A 12,500-nucleotide genomic window follows, 5' to 3' on the forward strand; every position below is an offset into this window, starting at 1 on the left:
ATCACCGCACTCTATCCTCTCCTCCCTCTTCTATTTTCATTTCTTTGTCTCTCGTTATTTCCCTTTTCCTTTTTTTTCTTGTAATTCTCCTCCACTTCCTTGCCTCTCTTCTTTATTTTTTATCCCTACCACCACCATCACCACCATCCTCTTTCCCCTCCTTCCTTCCATTTTCATTTTCTCTCCCTCGTTCTCTCTCTTTCTTTTTCTCTTCAAACTCTCCTTCACTTCCTTACTTCCCATCTTCATTCTTTCCCAATACCACCATCACCATCACCATCATCATAACCACCCTCTTTCCCGTCCTTTCCTCTATCTTCATTTTCTCTCTCTCTCTTTACTTCCCTTTCTTTTTCTCTTCAAACTCTTCTTCACTTCCTTTCCTCCCTTCTTCATTCTTTCCCAATACCACCATCACCATCATCCTCACCATCACCATCACCCTCTTTCCCGTCCTTTCTTCTATCTTCATTCTCTCTCTTTTTACTTCCCTTTCCTTTTCTTTTCAAACTCTCCTTCCCTTCCTTGCCTCCCTTCTTTATTCTTCCCTTCCCCTCCCCCACCATCATCACCATCACCACCATCACCCTCCTCCCTTCCATTTTCATTTTCTCTCCCTTTCTTTTACTCTTCAAACTTTATACTTCTTTGTTCTTCCCCCCACCACCTCCCATCACCATCACCATCACCATCACCCTCCTTACCCTCCTCCCTTTCATTTTTATTTTCTCTCCCTCGTTCTCTCCCTTTCTTTTTCTCGTAAAACTCTCCTTCACTTCCTTGTCTCCCTTCTTCATTACCCTTCCTAACCACCATCACCACCACCATCAACACCACCACCACCACCACCACCAACAACAACAACAACAACACTACCACCACTACCACTACCACCACCACCACCATCATCACCACCACCACCACCACCATCATCACCACCACCACCACCATCATCACCACCACCACCACCACCATCATCACCACCACCACCACCACCATCATCACCACCACCACCACCACTGCTTTTGTAATTCATTTCTGATTTTGAATTTTCTTTCTATTTCAATTTATCTTTTATGTAAATTACTTTTTGCACTAGACTGCCCGGACCGCCTGCAAATGTTACTGAACTGATATTGTGAAGATTTTTTGTGATGTGGTATTTTTTTTTATTCTTTATCTTTTTTTTATTGCATTAGGCCGCCACGAAAATTCGAAATATTAGTGGAATGATAATGCGAGGTATTTGTAATTAACTGTTGATTTTTTTTGAGTCTACAATATTTACTTCATTATTTTCTTTTCTAATCCTTTTTCTTGCTTTTTTTTTTGCATTAAGCTGCCTCGAACACCCCAATTATTCCTGATTTTTTTATTATTCTTTTGTTTATTTTTTCACACAGACTTTTCTATCAACAATAAGCATAACAACAACAACAGTAAGATAAAAAGAAAAACATATTATTCTGATTTCTTTTTCCTATTTTTCTTATTTTCATTCAAACTTTAACGCCAACAATAATAACAACAACAACAACAAAGGTAAGATAAAAAGAAAAACATATTATTACGGATTTCTTTTTCCTATTTTTCTTATTTTCATACAAACTTTACCACCAACAATAATAACAACAACAACAACAGAAGTAAGATAAAAAGGTAAACATTATTCCGGATTTATTTTTCCTATTTTTCTTATTTTCATACAAAGAAGAAAAACATATTATTCCGGATTTATTTTTCCTATTTTTCTTATTTTCATACAAACTTTAACGCCAACAATAATAACAACAACAACAGCAACAGAAGCAAGACGAAAAAGGGTAAAATATTAAGGGGTAGTTTTTTTTTTATATAGAACTCTCTTTTTTCCTTACCTTCTCTCCATTCCCTTCTTCCTTAACCTCCCTTTCTCCCTACCTTCTCTCCAATCCCTTTTTCCTTAACCGCCCTTTTTCCCTACTCCCTTCCCTCCCTCACGCTCTCCCTTCTCCTCACCTCTCTACCTTCCCTTTCTCCCTGACTCCCTTTCCCTTGAGCTGTATTTCCTTTCTCTCCCTTAATACTACCCTCACTCCCTCTCTCGAAGCATAATCTTACAAATAAACACAAATCATAGAGGATAGTTTTTTTCTTTTTCTAGCGCTCCCATCTCCTTTTTTTTTCCCTTCTCTCCCTTTTTCCTTCTCCTCTCTTCCCCTTTAGCTGTTCCCTTTCTCTCCCTTAATACTACATTCACTCCCTCTCCCGAAGCATAACTTTACACATAATCATAAATCACTACTCTCTTCCCTCATCATCATCACCATCTTCATCATCATCAATAACCGAAGAAAGGAAAATGTATATACCTCTCTCTCTCTCTCTCTCTCTCTCTCTCTCTCTCTCTCTCTCTCTCTCTCTCTCTCTCTCTCTCTCTCTCTCTCTCTCTCTCTCTCTCTCTCTCTCTCTCTCTCTCTCTCTCTCTCTCTCTCTCTCTCTCTTGCATCATCATCACTATCATCACCATCACCACCACGAGATATGCACAGATCATCACCACAATTTACCGGATCACCGAGCATTTGTCACCACCACCACCACCACCACCAAAACGAATGATATCAGTGCACAGTTTATTTCATCACCTCTTTCATCACCACCACCACCACCACCACCATCATCACCATTATCATCACCACCACCACCACCGTCACCTCTTTCATCATCATCACCACCACCACCACCACTACCAAAACGAATGATATTAATGCATAGTTTATTTCATCACCTCTTTCATCACCACCACCACCACCACCACCATCATCACCATTATCATCACCACCACCACCATCATCACCAAAACGAATGATATCAATGCTTGGTTTATTTCATCACCACTATCATCACCACCACCACCATCATCACCACTATCATCACCACCACCACCATCATCACCAAAACGAATGATATTAATGCTTGTTTTTTTCATCACCTCTTTCATCACCACCACCACCATCATCACCTCTTTCATCGCCACCATCATCACCACCACCACCAAAACGAATGATATTAATGCATAGTTTATTTCATCACCTCTTTCATCGCCACCATCATCACCACCACCACCAAAACGAATGATATTAATGCATAGTTTATTTCATCACCACTATCATCACCACCACCACCATCACCACTATCATCACCAGCAGTAGTAGTATAACACTGACATTACCTTCAGACCCACGACCTCTGCTACCTGTTCCTTCATCTTCTTCCTCCTTCCTCCTTCCTTCTTCCTCCTCCTCCTCCTCCTCCTTCTCTTCCTCCTCCTCCTCCTCCTCTTCAACACCCAATTAGTGGTTCGCTTCACCGCCACAATATCCACATCCCTACAATCACCACAGCACAATTAATCAACACACACAGTCTTCCCTCCTCCTCCTCCTCCTCTTCCTCTTCCTCCTCCTCCTATCCAACTTCCTTGCTCTCCCTCCTTCTCTCCCTCTCTCCCTTAGCCTTTGTTGCATTCTCCACCGTCACCACCATCATCATCATCATCATCATCATCATCATCATCATCATCATCATCATCATCATTCATTTAACTCAGAGTGGGCGCCTGTCGTTAGTGGTGTCCCTCAAGGCTCGGTTCTTGGCCCACTGCTGTTCATTATTTAAATCAATGATGTGGACGTTGGACTCAATAATCTCATCAGTAAATTTGCAGACGACACAAAGATTGGTAACTCGGTCCTCACTTACAAAGACAGATAAAGCCTCCAAGAAGATTCGCATATAGTTTTAGCCTGGTCTGATAGATGGGAGATGCCCTTTGATATAGACAAGTGCCAGGTTCTTCAAGCTGGATCAAGAAATAAGAGGTTTGATTACGAGATGCGTGGCGTTAAACTCAAAGGCGTTCAATGCGTCAAGGACCTCGGTGTCAAAATCGAGTCAAGCCTCAAAATTCTTTATCTTCCTTTCTTCGTTATTTCCTTCCTATCTACCTTCTTCACACCACTCTACTTCTTTGTTCTTCCCTCCAACACCTCCCATCACCATCACCATCACCATCACCACCACCAGCACCCGCTTTCCCCTCCTTCCACCACCACCACCTCATTACCACTTTCCTACCTCACCTACACCTACACCCATCACCACCAACCCATTCCCTTTCATCACCCATCACTCAAACTTACCTTTCACCCATCACCACTAGCCTTCCCATCATCACCAACCCATCCCCTTTCATCACCCACTACTCTAACTTATCCTTCACCTATTACCACCAGCCTCCCCATCACCACTAACCCATCCCCTTTCATCACCCACCACTAACTAATCCTTCACCCATCACCACTTGCCTTCCCATCATCACCACGCATCACCACCAACCCATCCCCTTTCATCACTCCAACACTCTAACTATCTCTTCACCTATCACCACCAGCCTCCCATCATCACCACCCATCACCACTAACCCATCTCCTTTCATCACCCACTACTCTAACTTATCCATCACCCATCACCACCAGCCTCCCCATCACCACCAACCCATCATCATCCGAACACTAACTTACCCTTCACCAATCACCACTAACAAGCCTCCCATCATCACTACCAATCAACTTTTACCTTACTACCACTAGCATCTCCCTCTTCATCAACCATCCAACCTTACCCTACCACCACAAGAACCTCCCTATTCATCACCACCTCCTACACTACCACCACCATCTCGTCCCTAACCACCACTAGTCCTATACATACATCATCCTCTAATCACCTCCTCCTCCTCCTCCTCCTCCTCCTGCAGTGTACGTGGTGGTGGCGTCCTATGAGGTGCAGTGGGACCTGGTGCTGGCGTTGAGGGAGGCTGCGGGGCCCCTGCTGTCCCATTACGTGGTGTTGACGATTGATGACGAGAAATACCTGGGCACCAACACCTCCCACGGCATGCGGAGTGAGTACAGGTGTTGTGGTAGTGGTGGTTGATTGAGTGAGTGAGGAATTGGTTGATTGGAGTATGGTGAGTGAGTGAGGAATTGGTTGATTGGGGTATGGTGAGTGAGTGAGGAATTGGTTGATTGGTGTATGGTGAGTGAGTGAGGAATTGGTTGATTGGGGTATGGTGAGTGAGTAAGGAATTGGTTGATTGGTGTATGGTGAGTGAGTGAGGAATTGGTTGATTGGGGTATGGTGAGTGAGTGAGGAATTGGTTGATTGGTGTATGGTGAGTGAGTGAGGAATTGGTTGATTGGGGTATGGTGAGTGAGTGAGGAATTGGTTGATTGGGGTATGGTGAGTGAGTGAGGAATTGGTTGATTGGGGTATGGTGAGTGAGTGAGGAATTGGTTGATTGGGGTATGGAGTCATGGTGTGTGGTTGTAGCTGTTGTTGTTGTTGTGGTTGTTATAGAGTTCATTGTTGATTTATGTTAAAGGAAATGATTATTCTATTTTAAACGTATTCCTGTCTACTCGTTACTACTACTACTACTACTACTACTACTACTACTACTACTACTACAATAATGCCATAGCTAGAGATAAGAAAAATAAACAAAGATATAGGCACAGGTAATTAAAGGTATATAATCAACATGCTAGACCCTTACCTACTACTACTACTACTACTACTACTACCACTACTACCACTACTACCACCACCACTACAGTCCCGGGGAAGCAGGCGGTGGACATGTCGGAGGAGGTGACAGAGAGGATTTATCACGGCTTCCGAGCGGTCCTGAAAATCACTCCCACGCATCCCACCAACTCCAAGTACAGGTGTGTGCGTGTGTCAGGTGTGTGTGTATGTCAGGTGTGTGTCAGGTGTGTGTATGTGTCAAGTGTGTGCGTGAGGGATAGAAAGGGACACACCTGAAGGGGGATGGAGTTGTGAGGGAAAAAGGGAGGGGAGAGAAATAAGAGTGCGTGAGGGAGGGAAAGGGAAACTGCTAGAGGGGGGAGGGAAACGAGGAAGGGAGGGGAGTAAGGAGAAGGGAGTGCGTGAGGGATGGAAAGGGACACAGCTAAGAGGGGAAGGGAGTTGTCAGGGAGAAAGGGAGGGGAGGGAAGTGAGGAGGAGTGTGTGTGTGTGTGTGTGTGTGTGTGTGTGTGTGTGTGTGTGTGTGTGTGTGTGTGTGTGTGTGTGTGTGTGTGTGTGTGTGTGTGTGTGTGTGTGTGTGTGTGTGTGTGTGTGTGTGTGTGTGTGTGTGTGTGTGAGATAGATAGAGAGAGAGAGAGAGAGAGAGAGAGAGAGAGAGAGAGAGAGAGAGAGAGAGAGAGAGAGAGAGAGAGTATACGACGATACAAAAGTACACAGATACACACACATACACACACACACACACACACACACACACACGTAAGACAAGCAAGATAGATACAGAGAAACACACACACAGACAGACAGATACACACACACACACACACACACACACACACACACACACACACACACACACACACACACACACACACACAAAGATGAAAGAAACGAATTAAACACACTCGTAAAAGAAAAAAAACACAGAAAAACAATCAAAGACAAAAACAAAAAACAGACAAACAGACAAACGAGCGATCAAACACAGCATCATAACCCAACCAATCTGTGTATTCCGTCTCTCTTGCAGAAAATTTGAGAGGAAAGTTCTGAACCGCATCAAACAGCATCCTTTTTGTCTGCCTTACAACCCAAGCATCTACAGGTATATTGAGGTGAGTCCGTCTGTCTGTCTGTCTGGAAGGGGATGGGGTCAGAAAGGGGAGGGGGTCAGAAAGGGGAGGGAGTAAGAAAGGGGAGGGGGTCAGAAAGGGGAGGGGGTCAGAAAGGGGAGGGGATCAGAAAGGGGAGGGGATCAGAAAGGGGATGGGGAGAGAGAGGGGAGGGGATCAGAAAGGGGAGGGGGAAAGAAAGGGGAGAGGGTTAGTAGGGAGAAGGGGGAGGATTATGGTGGGGAAGAAGGGAGAATGGGGATGAATAAGAAAAAGGGAGGAAGATAGTGGAGGTAGGAGAGAGGGGAGTCTGTTAGTCTGTCTTCTCTCTCTCTCTCTCTCTCTCTCTCTCTCTCTCTCTCTCTCTCTCTCTCTCTCTCTTACGTTGGTACATATATGAAGTTACTAATAATCCAGTCATTTAATATTTACTTTCCTTCCCCCTTTTCCTTTCCTTTTTATTCCTTGTCATTCAATTTCACTCCCTCTCCTTTCACTCCCTTCCCTCTACTCTGTTTTCTATTTATCCTTCAAACGAACCTTTCAAACCCTTCTCTTCCCTTCTCATTCATTCCTCTCCACTTTCTCATTGCCCTTTTCCTATATCTCTTCTTCTACACTTTCCCTTTCTCTTTCTCTTTTTCTCTTGTCTCTTTGTCTCTCATATATTCTCTCTCTCTCTCTCTCTCTCTCTCATATAATCTCTCCCTCTTCCTACCTTCCCCCCCCCCCATCACTCTCCCCCTTCTTCCCTACCATTCTCCTCCCCTTCCTTCCTTAAACCTTCTCCCCCTTTCCTTCCTTCTTCTCCCCAACCTCCTCTTCCTTCTCCCCCTTCATCACTCTCCCCCTTCTTCCTTACCATCCTCCTCCCCTTCCCTCCCCCTAAACCTTCTCCCCTTTCCTTCCTTCTCCCCAACCTCCTCTTCCTTCTCCCCTTCATCACTCTCCTCCTTCTTCCTTACCATCCTCCTCCCCTTCCCTCCCCCTAAACCTTCTCCCCCTTTCCTTCCTTCTCCTCCCCAACCTCCTCTTCCTTCTCCCCCTTCATCACTCTCCCCCTTCTTCCCTACCATTCTCCTCCCCTTCCTTCCCCTAAACCTTCTCCCCCTTTCCTTCCTTCTTCTCCCCAACCTCCTCTTCCTTCTCCCCCTTCATTACCCTCCCCCTTCTTCCACAACTATCCTCCTACCCATTCTCTCTTCTATCCCCTCCTCTTTCTTCCCCCATCCCCCTTCTTCCTTCTTCCCCACCATAATCCTACCCCTACTTCCTTCTCCCCATCCATTACTCTTCCCCTTCTTCCCCACCATCCTCGTCTTCCCTTTCTTCCCTCCTTCACCCTCCCCATTCTTCCCCATCCTCCTCCTCCCCTTCTCTTCACTATCCCCCTCCCTTTTCTTTCCATATCATTTCTCCCTTTATTCTCCCTCATCATCTCCCTCTATTCCCCTCCAATTTCTTCCCCACCATCCCCCTATCACCCTACCTTTTCCCCCCATCTTCCTCTCCCCCTTCCCCCTCCCATTTCCCCGACAGGTACCCATCTTCGCAGCACACCTGTACGACGCGGTAATGATGTACGCCCAGGTGCTTAACGATACCTTAGCGGACCCGAACGCGGACCCGGCCAACGGAACGCACATTCTCTCGCTCATCCGTAACCGAGCCTTCCAGTCCATCCAGGGGCCGAAGGTAAGGGGGGGAGGGAGGGAAGGAGGGAGAGAGGAAGGAAAGGAGGTAGGTTAGAGGAGAAGGATAAGGAGGAGGGAGGGTGGGAGGAGAGTGTGAGTGAGTGAGTGAGTGGGAATGAGTGAGCGAGTGAGTAAAGGAGGAAAGGAAGGAAGGAAAGGCAAGTTTTAGACAGGAAAAGAGAAAGAGAGAGACGGAGAAGAAAGAAAGGGAAGGGAGAAGAGACAGGGAGGAGAGGAAAGGAAGGGAGAAAGAGAGAGAGGGAAAGGAAGGAAAGGAAATCAAGCAAGGAAGGTAATAGATAAAAGGAGAAGGAAGGAGAGATGACGAAGAGGAGGAGAAGGAAGGTAAATAAGGGAGCTATAGGAAGGGAGAAAATTAAAGGGAGGAGAAGGAAAGGGAGATTAACGTAAAGAGATAATTAGTAAAAGGAAGAGAGGAGAAAAAAGAGAAGGGAGGGAATAGACAGGAAGAGGGAGAGATAATATGTGGGAGGAGAGAGAGAGAGAGAGAGAATGTAGGGAGATATGTAGCAGGAGGGAGACAAAAGGGAGAATAGAGAGAAGGAGAGAGAAAGAGAGAAGAGAAGAGAGAAGAGAGAAATGAGAGAGGAGAGAGAGAGAGGAGAGAGAGAGAGAGAGGAGAGAGAGAGAGAGGAGAGAGAAGAGAGAGAGAGAGAAAGAGAGAGAGAGAGAAGAGAGAGAGAGAGAGAGAGAGAGAGAGAGAGAGAGAGAGAGAGAGAGAGAGAGAGAGAGAGAGACAGAGAGCGAGCATGGGGAGACAGAAAGGGAGAGGGGAATGAGAGGAGATTTACATAGATTTACATAGAAACACAGTCCGACACGCCCCTCATCCGCCACACACTAATTGGCTCGCACTCCAGGACAACACACCTGACCCTAAAACCCTAAATTGAGCACACCTGTCCTTTAAATTAATCCCTAAAAATCCTTAAAATTTCTTCATATCCTTTAAGAGGGGAAAAATATCAAGGAACTTCTTTAGTGAAATTTGGGCATTATTTCTTCTTCTTCTTCTTCTTCTTCTTCTTCCTCCTCCTACTTCTTCTCCTCTTTCGCCTCCACCTTCTTCTTTTTCTTCTTCTTTTTCTTTTTCTTCTTCTTTTTCTCTTTTCTTCTTCTTCTTCTTCTTCTTCTTCTTCTTCCTCCTCCCCCTCTTCCTCCTCCTTCTTCTCCTCTTTCACCTCCACCTTCTTCTTCTTTTTTCTTTTTCTTTTTCTTTTTCTTCTTCTCCTCCTCCTTCCATACAATCTCCTATTATTGTTATTATTATCTTCCTTTACTTAATTATCTCATTATCTCTTTCTCTCTTCTTTTCATCTCTTTCTTCCTTCCTTTCCATATCTCTTTCTACCTTCCCTTCCTCTCCTCTCCTTCCTCTCTTTCCCTTCCCTTTCCTTCCTAACATCATCTCTACTTCACCCATCATCTCCATCATCATCATCAGCAGCAGCAGCCTTGCCCATCACTAGTTCACTGTTGAAGAAGAGGAGGAAGAGGAAGAGGAGGAGGAGACTAAATGTATCTCGCTACACTACAGAGAGAAGGAGATGATGCTTGAGAGAGGAAGGAGAAGGGGATCAAAGAGAGAGTGAGAGAAATCTAATAAAGGCGAGAAGACAAGAAGGAAGAGGAGGAGGAGGAGGAGAAGGATGACAAATGGAGGAAGAATGAAAGGAAAAATTAACTTGAGGGAGGAAAAGAAGGAGGAGGAGGAGGAGAAGGAGGAGGAGGAGAGAAAATAGGGAAAAGGAAAAGGTGAAAATGGATTTGCAAGGATTTTGAGAGCGAGAGCGAGAGCGAGAGAGAGAGAGAGAGAGAGAGAGAGAGAGAGAGAGAGAGAGAGAGAGAGAGAGAGAGAGAGAGAGAGAGAGAGAGAGAGAGAGAGAGAGAGAGAGAGAGAGAGAGAGAGAGAAGAGAGAGATAGACAGAGAGGACGTTTGATTGCACATAACAACTGCCAATCTCCTCCTCCTCTTCCTCTTCCTCCTCCTCCTCCTCCTCACAACTCTCCATCCATCTTCTTGAACAATTTCCCGCACAAGAACACGCCTGAAAACATTTACCTGCGATTTTCTCTCTCTCTCTCTCTCTCTCTCTCTCTCTCTCTCTCTCTCTCTCTCTCTCTTCGTACTCTACCCCCCTTCAACAACAACAAAAAAAAACTCACTATCACCCTCTACACATTTTAACATCTTCTTCACCTTTCTACACCTTTCTACACACACAGGTACACCCCGCTCCCTTACCAACTTCACCTTTCTACACCTTCTACACACACAGGTACACATGGACGAGAACGGGGACGCGGAGGGCACCTATTCTCTCCTCAGGGTGGCGCGTCTCGGCCCCCGCCACTCGCCTCCTCTCGGTTGGCGCCAGGTGGGACAGTTCCAGTTCCACGATCGACTCCCCGCTACCCACCCCAAGGACAATCTGCCGGTATGTACGTGGGGATTGTTGTGTACGTGGGTGTAGGGTTTTGTGTACGTGTGGGAGGGGGTTGTGGGTTTGGGTATGTGAGTGTTTTTGTATGTGGGTGTTTGTTCATGTACGTGGGTGGGTGTTCATGTACGTGGGTGGGTGTTTTGTGTACGTGGATGTAAAGAGTGTTAGTGGGTGTGTACATTTAAAAGAGAGTAAACATGGTCCTTTTGTGTGTGTGTGTGTGTGTGTGTGTGTGTGTGTGTGTGTGTGTGTGTGTGTGTGTGTGTGTGTGTGTGTGTGCTACTTGTTTGTTTTTTCCTTTTATGTTATTCATTATTCACATTTCTTTGTATTTTCTTCTTTCCTCACTCCCTTCCCTTTCCTCTTTACCTCCCTCATCTCTACCATTCCTCTTCCATCTTCCCTCTTCCCCACCCTCTATCTCCTTCCCTTTCCCTCACTCTTCCTTTCCCATTCCCTCCTTCCCCAAATCTTTCCCACCCTATCATCCTTCTCCTTCTATTCCCCCCTTTCTTCCTCCTCTCTCCCCATTCACCCCCTTCCTCCTTTCTTTCCCCTCACCTGTACCTTCCTCTTCCCTACCATTCCTCTTCCATCTTTTCCCTCTCTTCTTTCTTCCCCCCCCTCTTCCCTCCCCCCCTCACAGACCCTGAAGCTTCAGTCGCCCATCACGTGGCTCGGGGACGCACCTCCGAGGGATGAGCCCCCCTGTGGGTTTCGTCAGGAGAAATGTCACTACGATTGGTACCCGTTGGTGATCGGCCTGGTGGTGAGCCTGGTGATCCTGGTGGCCGCCCTCTTCCTGGTCAGGTGAGGCACGGGGGAAAGGAAGGGGGGAGGAGGGAATGGGGGAAGGATAGGGAAGGAAGGAGAAGGAGAGAGGAAGAGAAGAGATTTAAGGGGGGAATGAAGAGGGGAAGAAGGAAGGATGAGAAAGGAAGGAGGAAAGATTGGAGGAGTAGAAGACGAAAGGAATAGAGGAGGAAAGGGTGGAGAGAGGAAGAGAGGTAAAGGGGGGAAGAGGGGACGAAGGAAGGATGAGAAAGGGAGGAGGAAAGATTGGAGGAGTAGAAGAGGGAAGGAGTAGATGAGGAAAGGATGGAGAGAGGAGGAGAAGAGAGGTAAGGGGGGAAAGGGGGGAAGAAGGAAGGATGAGAAAGGAAGGAGGAAAGATTGGAGGAGTAGAAGACGAAAGGAATAGAGGAGGAAAGGGCGGAGAGAGAAAGAGAAGAGAGGAAAGGGAGGATGAAGAGGGGAAGAAGGAAGGATGAGAAATGGAGGAGGAAACAGAAGAGGAGGAAAGATAGAAAGAAGGAGAGAGTGGAGAGAGAGAGAAAAAAAAAGGTAAGGAATAGATTGCAGTGAGAAAGATAAATAAAGATAGGAAAATAGGAAATAAAGATAGGAAAATAAATAGGAAAATAGGAAAAGAAAGGAAGTAAGGAGTAGGTTGAAGAGAGAGTGAGAGTTAAAGATAAATAGATAGATAGATAGAAAGATATAGATAGATAGATAGATAGATAGACAGACACAGAGAGAGAGAGAGAGAGAGAGAGAGAGAGAGAGAGAGAGAGAGAGAGAGAGAGAGAGAGAGAGAGAGAGAGAGAGAGAGAGAGAGAGAGAGAGAGAGAGA

The 12,500-nt window shown here is 45.9% G+C and overlaps 1 protein-coding gene across 3 annotated transcripts in view; it reads left to right on the plus strand.

Annotated features, from left to right (window-relative positions):
* LOC127004979 (guanylate cyclase 32E-like) overlaps positions 1-12,500 on the plus strand; it is a 142,458-nt gene that overhangs the window by 86,668 nt on the left and 43,290 nt on the right. For all 3 annotated transcript variants that reach the window (XM_050873351.1, XM_050873352.1, XM_050873353.1), the window contains 6 exons: positions 4,802-4,948; positions 5,663-5,774; positions 6,626-6,710; positions 8,247-8,402; positions 10,703-10,861; positions 11,514-11,677. In XM_050873351.1, the coding sequence (XP_050729308.1) occupies positions 4,802-4,948; positions 5,663-5,774; positions 6,626-6,710; positions 8,247-8,402; positions 10,703-10,861; positions 11,514-11,677 (823 nt within the window). The remainder of the gene's footprint in view (positions 1-4,801; positions 4,949-5,662; positions 5,775-6,625; positions 6,711-8,246; positions 8,403-10,702; positions 10,862-11,513; positions 11,678-12,500) is intronic.

Source organism: Eriocheir sinensis, chromosome 29 (genome assembly GCF_024679095.1).
Source record: "Eriocheir sinensis breed Jianghai 21 chromosome 29, ASM2467909v1, whole genome shotgun sequence".
NCBI classification, from domain to species: Eukaryota; Metazoa; Arthropoda; class Malacostraca; order Decapoda; family Varunidae; genus Eriocheir; species Eriocheir sinensis.